General features: G+C 37.0%; 1 protein-coding gene across 1 annotated transcript in view; it reads left to right on the forward strand.

Moving 5' to 3' along the window:
• Positions 1-12,764, forward strand: part of kmt2bb (lysine (K)-specific methyltransferase 2Bb) — a 47,387-nt gene that overhangs the window by 14,627 nt on the left and 19,996 nt on the right. The window contains exons 12-23 of the mRNA XM_052577296.1: positions 187-303; positions 1,553-1,699; positions 2,296-2,388; positions 2,630-2,747; positions 5,203-5,316; positions 5,839-6,044; positions 8,005-8,106; positions 8,537-8,647; positions 11,031-11,107; positions 11,205-11,425; positions 11,537-11,640; positions 12,041-12,178. Coding sequence (XP_052433256.1) covers positions 187-303; positions 1,553-1,699; positions 2,296-2,388; positions 2,630-2,747; positions 5,203-5,316; positions 5,839-6,044; positions 8,005-8,106; positions 8,537-8,647; positions 11,031-11,107; positions 11,205-11,425; positions 11,537-11,640; positions 12,041-12,178 — 1,548 coding nt within the window. The remainder of the gene's footprint in view (positions 1-186; positions 304-1,552; positions 1,700-2,295; positions 2,389-2,629; positions 2,748-5,202; positions 5,317-5,838; positions 6,045-8,004; positions 8,107-8,536; positions 8,648-11,030; positions 11,108-11,204; positions 11,426-11,536; positions 11,641-12,040; positions 12,179-12,764) is intronic.

Genomic DNA, 12,764 nt, shown 5'->3' on the forward strand with positions numbered 1-12,764 from the left:
TAAATAGAAAATGCTTGCAGACATAGAAGCTCACTGATGTCAGTGTTTAGATTTATGTTTGTGTTGTGCATTAAATCTTACATAGCTTTCACATCCTCTATTTGAATTGAAACAGTTATTTGTGGTCCTCTATATTGAGAGGTGAAAGCTCAAATGTTCCTTCCTCCTCTCTGTCTCCCTCCACAGGAGGACTGTAGTGTTCAGAGCGTGTGGGCGACAGGAGGTTTGAGCATCCTCACTTCTGTACTACCCCTCATGCCCCAGTATGTGTGCCTGCTGTGTGCCAGTAAAGGCCAACATGAGGTATGTCCTGACTAATTTTCATCCAAAACATCTTGGTCCAATAAATGTTAAAGGGGGGGGTCAAATGCTCGTTTTCACTCAATATCCTGTTAATCTTGAGTACATATAGAGTAGTACTGCATCCTTCATAAATCCAAAAAGTCTTTAGTTTTATTATATTCATAAGAGAAAGATAGTCTGTACCGATTTTTCCCGGAAAAACATGACCGGCTGGAGGCGTGACGTGTGGGCGGAGCTAAAGAATCACAAGCGCGAGTAGGCTTTTGCATTGAGAGCATGTGGAAGCTGTGACATTACCGTGAGAGAAAACCCATCATCCAAAACAAACCATGGATAACAGTCAGATTCAGCCGTTTATTTATGATCCAGAATCAGATCCAGAGGCTGAAACTGAACGAGAGCAGCAGCAGCAACGACTCGCTCCGAGCGGGGCTCGAACCCGGGTCTCCGATGGGAGGCGGACGCACTAACAAGGAGGCAGAGATATTTGAAGCAGTTTTACTCACCGCCTGCGGTTCCAACACACGATCGTGACCCTTTTTCCTTGGGATTGCATCATCCTTAAGAAATAAACGATGTGCAAATCCGTCATCAAACTGGGCCTTGTGAACAAGTATCTTCGAAATGCAGGGAACAAACAAAAACACTTGCACAACTCCGTTGATGCTCTGTAAAAATAAACTCCATCCACTGGTCCCTTAATACTGTTTCTCTTTTGGTAATCTGTGCAGGGTTGTCTTGCCCTGGCAACCAAAAACACACTTCTTTTGTGACTTTTCTCGCGAAAAGTCACAAAAGAAGTGTGTTTTTGGTTGCCAGAGCTCTCGCTCTGATCAGTGAATGTCTGTGCTCTCAGTGCTCTGCTATACGGGAGCGCGCGCTCTTCCGGCAGAAGTGCATCAGGATCCATATAAGGAAATTCCGCTCCATCTAACGTTACACAGAGCCATACTCAAAAAAAACTTTCCGAAACTTGTGACAAACCGGAAGGAGTATTTTGGGAACAAAAATACTCCTTCAAATATACAACTTAATTTTTGAAACTTTGTCCATGTTTAGCATGGGAATCCAACTCTTTAACAGTGTAAAAAACTCAGTATGCATGAAATAGCATTTCACCCCCCCTTTAATAAAATAAATTCTGATTCTTCTTTTATGATAATTATGGGGAGTTTCACTGATACTGTTTGTCAAATAGAAACCTGTGTTATGTTTTCTTCTCATGACAGCCAACCATATGTTTTCACAGATGCTGTATTGTCGAGTCTGCTGTGAGCCTTTCCATCGCTTCTGCTTGGACCCTTCAGAGCGCCCTCTGGAGGAGAACAAGGAGAACTGGTGCTGTCGTCGCTGCAAGTTCTGCCGAGTTTGTGGAAACAAGAATAAAGAATCCAAGGTAGATTGCATGGCTTCAAAATGACACCTAGCCATAATCTACATACATTGTTAACAATAAGAAGCTGGGTTTGTCTGAAGTTCTTTAGGAGTGTAGAGCAAAATTACGAACATTTTGTGACAAACTTCCATTCAAAAGTTTTTTTTTTTTTTTTTTTTTTTTTTAAATCTGTTATGCTTACTAAAGCTGCATTCAAAAATACAGTGCAATATTATATTGTTAAATGCTATTACAGTTTTCTTTTGAAAATATAAAAAAATTTAATTCTACTGTGACGCCAAAGCTACCTTTCTGTTTGTCAAATATAAAGTTGGAAAGAACAGCATTTATTTGAAAAGGAAATCTTTTGTAACGTAATAGATGTCTTTACTGTCACATTTGGTCAGTTTAATGTGGTTTTGTTGAATAAAAGTATTTATTTCTATTGGGAAAATGTCTTACTGACTTTACACTTTTGAACTGTAGGGTGTATATTTTTTCTTGTCATCACTGTTGGTTTAAGGGAACTTTTTTATTATTTAAAGGAAACTGGTGTTGTGTATGGCTTTGGGGCTGCTCAGTGTTTTTTTTTTCTTTGTGATTTTATCTCTGTGCAGCCGTTGTTGGAGTGTGAAAGATGTCAAAATTGTTATCATCCTGCCTGTCTGGGTCCCAACTACCCCAAACCCAACAAACGTAAGAAGCCTTGGGTAAGTTGACCACAGTGGTACTTTCCGCAAGTGCAAGACCTGCAAAGAAGTTTCAGTATGCTTTGCTGTCTGGCAGGATATATTAGAAAATGTCAAAGCAACAAAACAGAAAAAAAGTGCAAAAAAAGGAGAACATCAGTTAGAATCAGGCAAAAACAAGACATTAAAGCTGCAAAATGGCAAATTCATGTTTTTATTGTAACTTCAGTTAAGCCACAAATGAAATCATTTTTTTTTTCAGGTCTGTATGACATGCATCCGGTGCAAGAGTTGTGGTGTGACCCCAGGAAAGAGCTGGGACACCGAGTGGAATCATGACAAGGGGCTGTGTCCTGACTGCACTAGGCTGTTTGATCAAGGTGAGACTGAAGCCCTTTTTCCACCGCAGGAACTTTCCCCTTGAACTAGGGACTTTGGGCCGGTACTCTGTGTGTTTCCACTGCAGGAGCCAGGATCTAAATAAAGTTCCGGGTAAAAATATGCCCCTCAGAAAGTCCCTGCTCACAAGATAGTACTTTTTCAGTGGTCTGGAACTTTCGGGGGCAGGAGTCGGGCGCTGAACATGCTGATTGGTTGAGTTCACGCAGCATTGTATTTCATTGTATTGTATTTCAACCACCAAAAAAATTCCAGGAAAGAATGTAGTCGTTTAAAACTCATCTGCGTTTATTTATACAGACGGTGCCTATTTGACCTTATCAAGTACACTGCTGATTGCAGAATTACCAGAATTGCAACGTCCTGTCTAGACATTTGCTCATATACTTGGTATTTAGAAAGGTGTGAAGAACTGCATCAACAGACTATTTGCCTGTTCTTCATGGTATTTTAGAAAGCAATGGAAGCGCAGACATCAATAGGGCTGCAACAATTAGTTGATATTATCGACAATGTCAACAATAAAAAATTGTTGACAAATATTTTAGCTGTCGAATAGTTATTTGATCTCATACGACATAATGTAAGAGCCTGCAATAATGTGGTTTGACCAGTGTGGCACTGTAGTGCAAGACTGTAATTCAGCTCTCCTGGACACAGTGAAAGAGAAGAAGACAGAGCAAATGTAATCTCCGAGCGGCAACCTCCCGCTCTCTCTCGTGAAGCCAATAAAGAAGTGACTAAAACTTTAATTCATCGACTAGTCTCTTGAGGCTGGCTGCAAAAGGGAGTCAGTCCCATAGACTCCCCATGTTAAACTGCCTAACTTTACAGCAGAAAAAAAACGTTTACAGCCAATTGCAAAAAATTATTTTGGTTTATAAAGCTACTTTCATGACAACTGTGAGGGGGTGAATGAAGCCGCTTGAACGACATGTCAAACAACCAAACCAGTTTGTTTCGTTCATCGTCATGTGTCGAGGTGTGGAACTGTCGCCATAATAACAGATAACAGTGTAAAACATATTTTAAAAGATTCTATGCTGCAAACTTATTTCACATACCGTATTTTTCGGACTATAAGTCGCACTTAAGTATAAGTCGCATCAGTGCAAAAATGTGTCATGACGAGAAGAAAAAAACATATATAAGTCGCATTTATTTAGAACCAAGAACCAAGAGAAAATATTACCGTCTACAGCCGCGAGAGAGCGCTCTATGTTTTCAGGGAGAGGCTATAGTAGCACTGAGCAGCATAGAGCGCCCTCTCGCGGCTGTAGACGGTAATGTTTTCTCTTGGTTCATTTCTCTTGGTTCATGTCAAATTAATTTTGATAAATAAGTCGCACCTGACTATAAGTCAGTTATAGTTACACACGTCTCACGGAAATCCTGTATAATTTAACTAATCCGATGATGACTTCGACAGTCCTGAAGTTTTCCACTTTTGTGTCCCATATGCATCAGGAATTTAGCCAACGGTCCATGGGCGTGATGATCTTAGGCTGAGAGTAGAGCAAACACAGCTGAACGAAACTGAAACTGCTGAGCGGTGTTTGGATGAATTTATATAAATATATGCAGCGCTTTCCTCTTAATGAAATAAACACTGTAAAAACTGACAGCGGTGTGAATGCAGCAGTTAAAAATGAATCTCATTACAGTGATGTGAATGTTTGCACTAAAGTCCAGTCACGTCACATTTATTTATATACTACTTTATGCAATAGATGGCCTTAAATCAAGCAGCTTTACAGTATGAAATACCAGAAACTTGAAATACCAGAGTCAGTGTCAATTTCAGTTAGAATTGCTACTTGATTTTCTTTTATAAAGCAGCTCTTCAGTGTGGAGTTAGCTAGTAATAAAATATTTGTATTAGTGTGGGAAAAAAATAATTTTTTCATCAAACAGATGGTTTGCAAAGATCAAAGCTTGATCTAGCTCAGGAATGCTTTGATTCATGTGTTGTTGTTTTTTCTTATTTCCTTTTTGGCATAAGAAAACAACTTTAGTTTGCATTTGCCTAGGCTCTGCAGCTGTTTCAACAGGGATGACATTTTTATATTTTTTTCTGTCATTTAAATGCTAATACAAAATTTTAAAACGTCAGAATTTCTGTAATGTGTGTGTTTGTGTGGCAGATAGATGCATATGATATACATTTATAACAATTTGTCACACATGATGTTTTAAAAAAGGAATGAGGTTCCAGAGTTGTAAGTGGGTTAAGGTTGAAATGCTTTAGATACTCTCTGTTTCCACGATCCCATGAAACTTTACAACTTTTAATTACAGTGGTCATTTTATGTTCCTTTTATTTTACTTACACTGACCTTTCCATTAATACCCTTTCTATGAAAACACCATTTCAGCCAAACATGCCTCCACATTCAGTTAACAACTTTGTGTGTGTGTGTGTGTGTGTGTGTGTAGGTAACTACTGCACCATGTGCTTCAAGTGTTATGAAGATAATGACTATGATAGCCAGATGATGCAGTGCTCCACGTGTTACCACTGGGTCCATGCTAAATGTGAAGGTCTGACAGGTGAGTGGCAGGATGTTATGGGCAGATGGATTTTATTTATTTATTTAGATCTTTTTATCTTATTTTATCCATCAAATACAAAAATACTTTTATCATGCTCTTTTTGGCTTTCATTTCAATGACACTTCCCAAATAAGAGAAAAAAATTACCAAATAATAAAGCTGCAGATACCATTGGTTTTGTCAGCCTTTTTTTTTTTTTTGCCTGTAAGTAATATGAAAGCATTCCTTTGTATCCACCGAGACTTAAATAATGAGTTTTTCCTTCCATCGTTTTAGTATTTATATAAAAAAATATACTGTTTACATGCATAACATTTTTCAAGACTCTTATTTCCCAGTACACACACGACACTGAAACCTTCTCACCAATTGCACAATTTTTTTTCATGCCATAATGAATAGTCAGACAGTAGCATGGTGACTCTTTCTCAATATAATGCAGAAGTAATTGAGAAATAATTTTAATTTTTTTTAACCGTTACAGGCTCAATTTAATTTAATTTGTGTGTTTTCTCCTAGATGACTTATATGAAATCTTGTCGAGTCTGCCTGAGAGCGTGGTGTACTCGTGTCAGCCGTGCTTACAAGAGCTGCCCGATGGAGAGGACGTTAATGGAGTAGGATGGAGGGAACTGCTTGACCAGGAGCTAAAGACTGGTTTAGATAGGGTGCTGTCTTGCCTGCTGAGCTCCACCTTCACTGAACACCTGGTCACCTGCAAGAAGGTGGGCATCTGATCCCTCTTAAACCTAGTTTGCTGTACTTTTGAAGTTGCAGCAGCCAATTATTCGTTCAGAAAGCATTAAAAGGAAATCCATCCAAAAATGAACATTCTGTCATTAATTACTCACCTTTGTTCATCTTCATAACACAAGATATTTTGATGAAATCCTAGAGCTCTCTAACGCTCCCATAGACAGCAAGGATCCTTCCACGATCAAGGCTTAGAAACGTAGCAAGGAGAGCGTTAAAATAATCCATGTGACATCAGCGGTTCAACCATAATGTTATAAAGCTATGAGAATACTTCCCATTTCTGGGTGAATTATCCCTTTAAAATGCTGTCAAGAGTCTGGGCTGTGTAATTAATCTCTGTAATTATCGAAAATAGCTAAAATCCCATGAGAAACAATTACCATCAGACTTTACACTTTAAACCCTCTCTTAAACCTAGTATGCTGTAGTTTTAAAGCTGCAGCACTCTGTTGCTGTTGATTGTTAAAAAAGCAGTTATTATAGTTAACATTTTTAGAATATTCATTGTGACTAGCATGAGCCTTTTCTTGTTCAGCGTTTGCATGATCCTAAAAGTGTAACCCCTGCATTTTTCTAAAATACTGCTGAAGTTGTTTTACAGAAATATAATCTAGAATCATTCAGAATAACAGTTGCCAATTCCTTTACAATATACAATTTAGAAAATAGCTACTTGAAAAACTTAAATCACTGAATGATTTTATATTGTATAATCAAATATACAATACAAAGTTTCCACTATAAATTCAATTCATTCTTATTTATTTTACAAAAGTGATTCAGTCAAGGGCAGTAAATTACTTTCTGATGTTTGATTAACATTATTGACACAAATGGTGACAGCAGCTTTATTAGCAGCTTCTGTCACTTTAACACCTCAGGGTCTGAACGTAAGTCAAGTGTCCTGTATTATTTCATAATATTTGGGTCTTCCTCAGTCATCCATTGCATGCTTACAGATGATATACCATGCTGCTGCCAAGGGACTGGACATCCGTCTTGCACTTTCTATTACAATTTTAAAAATGAAGTTGAAAACATATCTTTATTCCCAGGCATTTTAATAATTAAAAAACACATTAATGAATAAATCGTTGTATATAACATTTCTAAAATAAGTGTCATGTTTGCGATTTGTTTAATTTTATAATGTTTTTCATTTAAGCTATAGCTTCTGACCTTTAAATCAAAATATACTCATGATTTTATGGCATCAATTACTGCTTTATTTAATCAGAAACACACTCCCTTCAAGTTAATGTATTCCTCTTAATGGCAAGACACATCGGCATCATTTTTCATATCGGGCTGTTGCCGATATTTAATTTTAAAAACATCATCGCCAGTTTCCGATATTTGTCCGAATAATATTATGCATCCCTAATCATTTCAAATGTTGATGTGCTTTTCTTTCTTCTTTGTTTTTAACATCTCCCATTCGCTAGGGTGAATTGGTTGGTTTTTAAAAAACAAATTAAAACCACTGACATTCCTGATTCGGACCGCAGTGAAATCACAGATTGTACCCTATGAATTTAGAAAATATATCCCTATTAGAAACAATCACCATCCAAATCAAGCTTTTGACTTCTCTTAAACTGTCTGTTGCCGATGAATGAATCAGTCTGAATGATGTAGTTTCACACAAACATTTACAAACAGTTTCGACTGGGAAAAATCATTAGTCAGAATGTGCAGGATCTCTGTGGTTTGTGCTCTTGTACTTTATCTTACCAGTCCTGCCCTACAAAGCCCAATCAAGAGGACATGTTTGTAAATTGTTATTTTCTGTTTGAATATTGCTTAACTAATGAGAATAGCTGTTTAAACATTTGTGTTCAAAATTGGCATTTAAAGGAAATGAACTGGATACATATCAAAAGGCACATTGCTTGGTTACATTTTTCTGAGATTTGTCATCTTTTTTAGTGCTCTACAATGGGTTCCCCGAACGCTGGGGTTGAAGATTTGCCTGTCTGCGACTTCCGTGCTATTGGAAAGAAGTTTGATGAAGGCCTGTACACATCCTTGGTCAGTATCTATACTTTTGTCTGTATACAGACTCTGTGTCTATGCTTGTCTAAGATCTGAGCTCAACATAAGGGTAAAGTCTTTAAGCATTTTGCTTTCTGAGACTCAAAAACTATTTAAAGAACTCCAGTTATACTCAAACAGGATTGTAAAGTTGAATAGGACCTTACTTATTTGTCCACATTCCATGGTTCAATTTGGCTGTGCAGTTGCACCATGATTCACTTGGGCATTATTTGTAATTATGAGTAATTACTTTTAGATTTTATTTATGCCATTTCTGAGAGAAGCAATTAAAGTACTTTCAAACTAATCACTAGCATCTCTGTTGTCAGTTAATTTAGCTAGCCAATCTCAAATGTAATCTTGATATTATTATAATCAAACTGTTGTTTGTAATGTTGATTTAGTTTGTGGCTTTGTTAAGCAGAAATCCTTTCATGAGGATGTGGTGAAAGTAATTCGCGATCACTTGGAAGATGAGGAAACTCTACCAGAGGACCAAAGACCGACTGACCTCGCACGCTCGTATTACCTGAAGGTCAGATTGTTATGAATATTTGTATTTTTTGTTATTTACCAAAGGTGCATGTTTTCCTAACCAGTCAGCGTAGCTTACGTCATTCTGTGAAAATTATACAATTGATGCACTGCTTCTAAGGATGCACCGAATCCAGGATTCGGATTCGGCCGAATACTGTTTTTTTTTGACTGGGTTCGGTTTCGGCCGAACCTTAGTTTTTTTTTTTCACCGAACCGAACCCTAGGCTTACGCTACGCTGGTCGACGTCACGTGACCATTGATTGCGTGAAAGTGTTTAAATGAGGAGGAACACGCCCAACAGTTCTCTCTAAACTAAACTGTTTAGGAATCTTGAGCGGCTGGGACAATTTATACTGTAGCAATACAGAGCTAGCCAGTCACATCGGGTGCTGACGTGGACATGAGCGTTTTTTTCGATGAGCCTTTGATTCCTCTAAATGAGGATCCTCTTCAGTGGTGGAAGACAAACCAGCAGCGATTTCCACTGCTGGCAAAAATCTACGTCTGTGCCCAGTGAAAGAATTTTCAGGACATTAGTTCCCACACTCGCAACCGGCTGTCACCTGTTAATGCAGAGCGTCTTTATTTTTTTTTTATTTTTTTTTTTTAAATGAAACTTATTTCATGTGAAAGATTAGAGGTTTTACGTTAATTTAATTATTATGCAGGAGATGTGTGTGATCTTCCGTAATATTTTTCGGAATATTTGGTTACTGTTCTAATCGTAGCCTATCCTACTGTTATAAACGAAAACTAAACAGCCTACTATCAATGTTTATTGAGTTAATGTTCAATTACATTCATTTCAGTTAAGTCACCAAACATATTCTGATTTTTAGAAAGAAAAGAAAAACACTTTTCTTTGCATTGCTGCACTTTTATTGAAAGGTTTTGGTTGTTTACTTGGGTAAGCATAAGCTTGGTAATTGTCAAAAACGTTTTTCTCACTTGTCATCCTGGCATAATGTTGCCATTTTTTTTTTTTTTTTTACAGTTAAAATAAAATGAAAAATACATTGCTGTGGATGTTGTTTACTTCATTAATGTGTTTTACTGTGTTAATGGAATAAGGATGCGAGTAGGATTCGGTATTCGGTTTCGGATTCGGCCAAATCTTAAACCGTGGATTCGGTATTCGGCCGAACCCCAAAAATCTGGATTCGGTGCATCGCTAATAATTTTTCACAAATTCTGTCAGGATTTTTCTGTATGTTTTTTCCTGTTTTGAGTTTTTTTTGACTGTTTTAATGGTTAAATTACATTTTTATTAATCAAAAGCATGTCTAATTAAAATTTTGAAAATTTGACACCAATTTATTAAAATTTTAACAAAAACGTTTGCAACGCGCTCTTCCACCACTTAATCTTATGTTTTGGTTTGTCAATCTATACATGTGTTTATATATATTTACATATTTACCAAATACCATATTTTTCGGACTATAAGTCGCACCTAAGTATAAGTCGCATCAGTCCTAAAATACGTCATGACGAGGAAAAAAACTGGACTATAAGTCACATTTATTTAGAACCTAGAACCAAGAGAAAACATTACCGTCTACAGGCTGTAGACGGTAATGTTTTCTCTTGGTTCATTTCTATTGGTTCATGTCAAATTAATTTTGATAAATAAGTCGCACCTGACTATGTCGCAGGACCAGTCAAACTATGAAAAAAAAATGCGACTTATAGTCCGGAAAATATGGTACTGTTTTCCTTTTTTTTCCTGGATTTCATTTATTGCAATAATCATAAGGATATCTATTTAAAAGATTCTGTTAAAAAAATATGTATTTATTATTTTATTTTATTTATTTATTTTTGACAAATACTGGGTTGTGCATTTACACTTTTCTGCTAAATAAATTTAGGTAAATATTCCTAAAAAAAATCATAATTGAAAAAATAAAAAAATATATTTAATAATAATCATTATTAGTTATTATTAATACTGTCATTACAGTTATATATTTTCACAGTTTCTTTGTTAAATTAGATTTTTACTGGTTACGACGAAGACCTTTAAGTTTCTGTGTTTTTATGATATGACTATAGTGTGTTCATGTACTCATATATTGAGTATATATTACTATTTAAATGGTAATTTTGCGGCTTAATATTTACAGAAAATAGTCCATATTATGTTTTAATTTAAGTGTACTGACCTACTTTTGATTTTATCATCCAAATTCTATGACATTCCACATTATATGGCAAATTTTTGTTTTTATGAGTGGATTCTGATATTCCATCTGCGTTTTCAGGCATCATGGAAATCAGAGAAATAAGAACCCCCAAAATCCTAGGAATGCTCTTGTAATGTGGAATGCTATTGCAATGTGTTTTTGTAAGCTAATATTTTTTCTCAATCTTTTATTAGGTCTTAGAAGAAGTTTATGGTTGGTTTAACAGTCAGGACCCTAAAATATGGGATCCATGCTCTAAACACCTGCCAGCGTAAGCACCATTAAATTCTTTGCTGTTGAACTTAACATACATTATGAGCAGAAACGTTGCTGTATCTTTTGGTAATGACACGTCTCCATTCCTGCAGTGGAATGCTTTCACATGCTGTGATGCCGCCAAATTATGAACATGTTTATGCACAATGGCGTGAGAGAGATGTCTGTAGTAAGGCTTTGGACAGCGCCCCACAGATGACTGGAAGACACATGGATGTTAAAATGGGAGAAGAAGAGGATCTGTCCACACCTTTAGCCCATAACCCTAAAGGACACTTTATGGACATGAGGGCGTTAAGAATGAATCTGAAAGGTAAATAAACACGCAAGTCTAGAATGACATGTATGACAATAACCATTGTTGGTGATCATATGGAAAACAGTACAAATCATCCTAACTTGGCATTTTGTAATCATCTCCCAGGGAAGAAGAGTCGACCAGCTAAATCTGACTTGGACACAGGTTGGTCAAAAGACGACGAGAGACAATGTGTTCTGTGCCAAAAATATGGTGATGCAAAAGCCAGCGTAAGTACTTTTAATACTGTAAATTCACTAGTGTATTGTTCCTTTATTATAGCTTTTTACTACAAGGCCTTATCGTGGATTTTAGGAATGGTGCCATGGTAATACCATGTTGTTAAGATGTATACAATGAGAAAATTGCCTTATTTTTAGCAGTACTATGTAAACACTATGGTGTATGTAGAATGTAGTAATGATTATAACTATCAATATTATGGAATTACCATTACTTTATACCAATACTTTGCAGTCATTTTTTTTAAGTGTGCTTAAAAAGTTATATTTTCAGATGCTTTGTCATTAAATTACAGCATACAAGTTTTAACTCTGTTATGAGAAAGATATTATTATTGTCACCAAAATTGATATTACAGTCTTTTGATTTGTACATTTCTCTTCCCAGGATGCAGGGAGGTTGCTCTATCTAGGGCAAAATGAATGGGCTCATGTAAACTGCACCATGTGGTCTGCAGAGGTGTTCGAGGAGGATAATGGCTCACTTCTGCATGTTCACAGTGCTGTTGCACGAGGCCGTCTGATGGTATGTCATTAATCTCATATAATTCTGGTTCAACTGATCCATTGGTGGCACTTTATACTAGGGCTGCACGATGTGTCGTTTAAGCATCGATACCGCGATGTACGAATCCACGATAGTCACATCGCAGGATGTGCGATGTAGGCTGTCGTAGTTCATCTGTTATACATTAACTGTACAGGCTAGCTGCTCCCTGGCCCTTGACGAATGTGATTCGCTGATTAATTGCACCATCATAGAGTGAAAGTTTATCATTGACAGGAGTGAAAAAAAACATGCAAGTTTAACAGGGCAGAGAGAGAGAGCGCGAGAGAGACAGAGAGAGAGAGAGCGAGAGAGAGACAGAGAGAGACAGAGACAGAGAGAGAGAGAGACAGAGAGAGACAGAGAGAGAAAGAGAGCGCGCGAGAGAGACAGACAGAGAGACAGACAGAGAGAGAGAGAGACCGAGAGAGAGCGAGCCGTCTTCAAACAACACGAGTGCTGTCTTGCTCTCTCACCCTCGCGCATATTAATCAATTGACACTATGGTGTCGATGTTTAAATCATTTAAAATGAGAACGTAAGTGTGCTAACCCCATTTTTGTTT

This window comes from Carassius gibelio, chromosome B15 (assembly GCF_023724105.1).
Source record: "Carassius gibelio isolate Cgi1373 ecotype wild population from Czech Republic chromosome B15, carGib1.2-hapl.c, whole genome shotgun sequence".
Classification (NCBI taxonomy): domain Eukaryota; kingdom Metazoa; phylum Chordata; class Actinopteri; order Cypriniformes; family Cyprinidae; genus Carassius; species Carassius gibelio.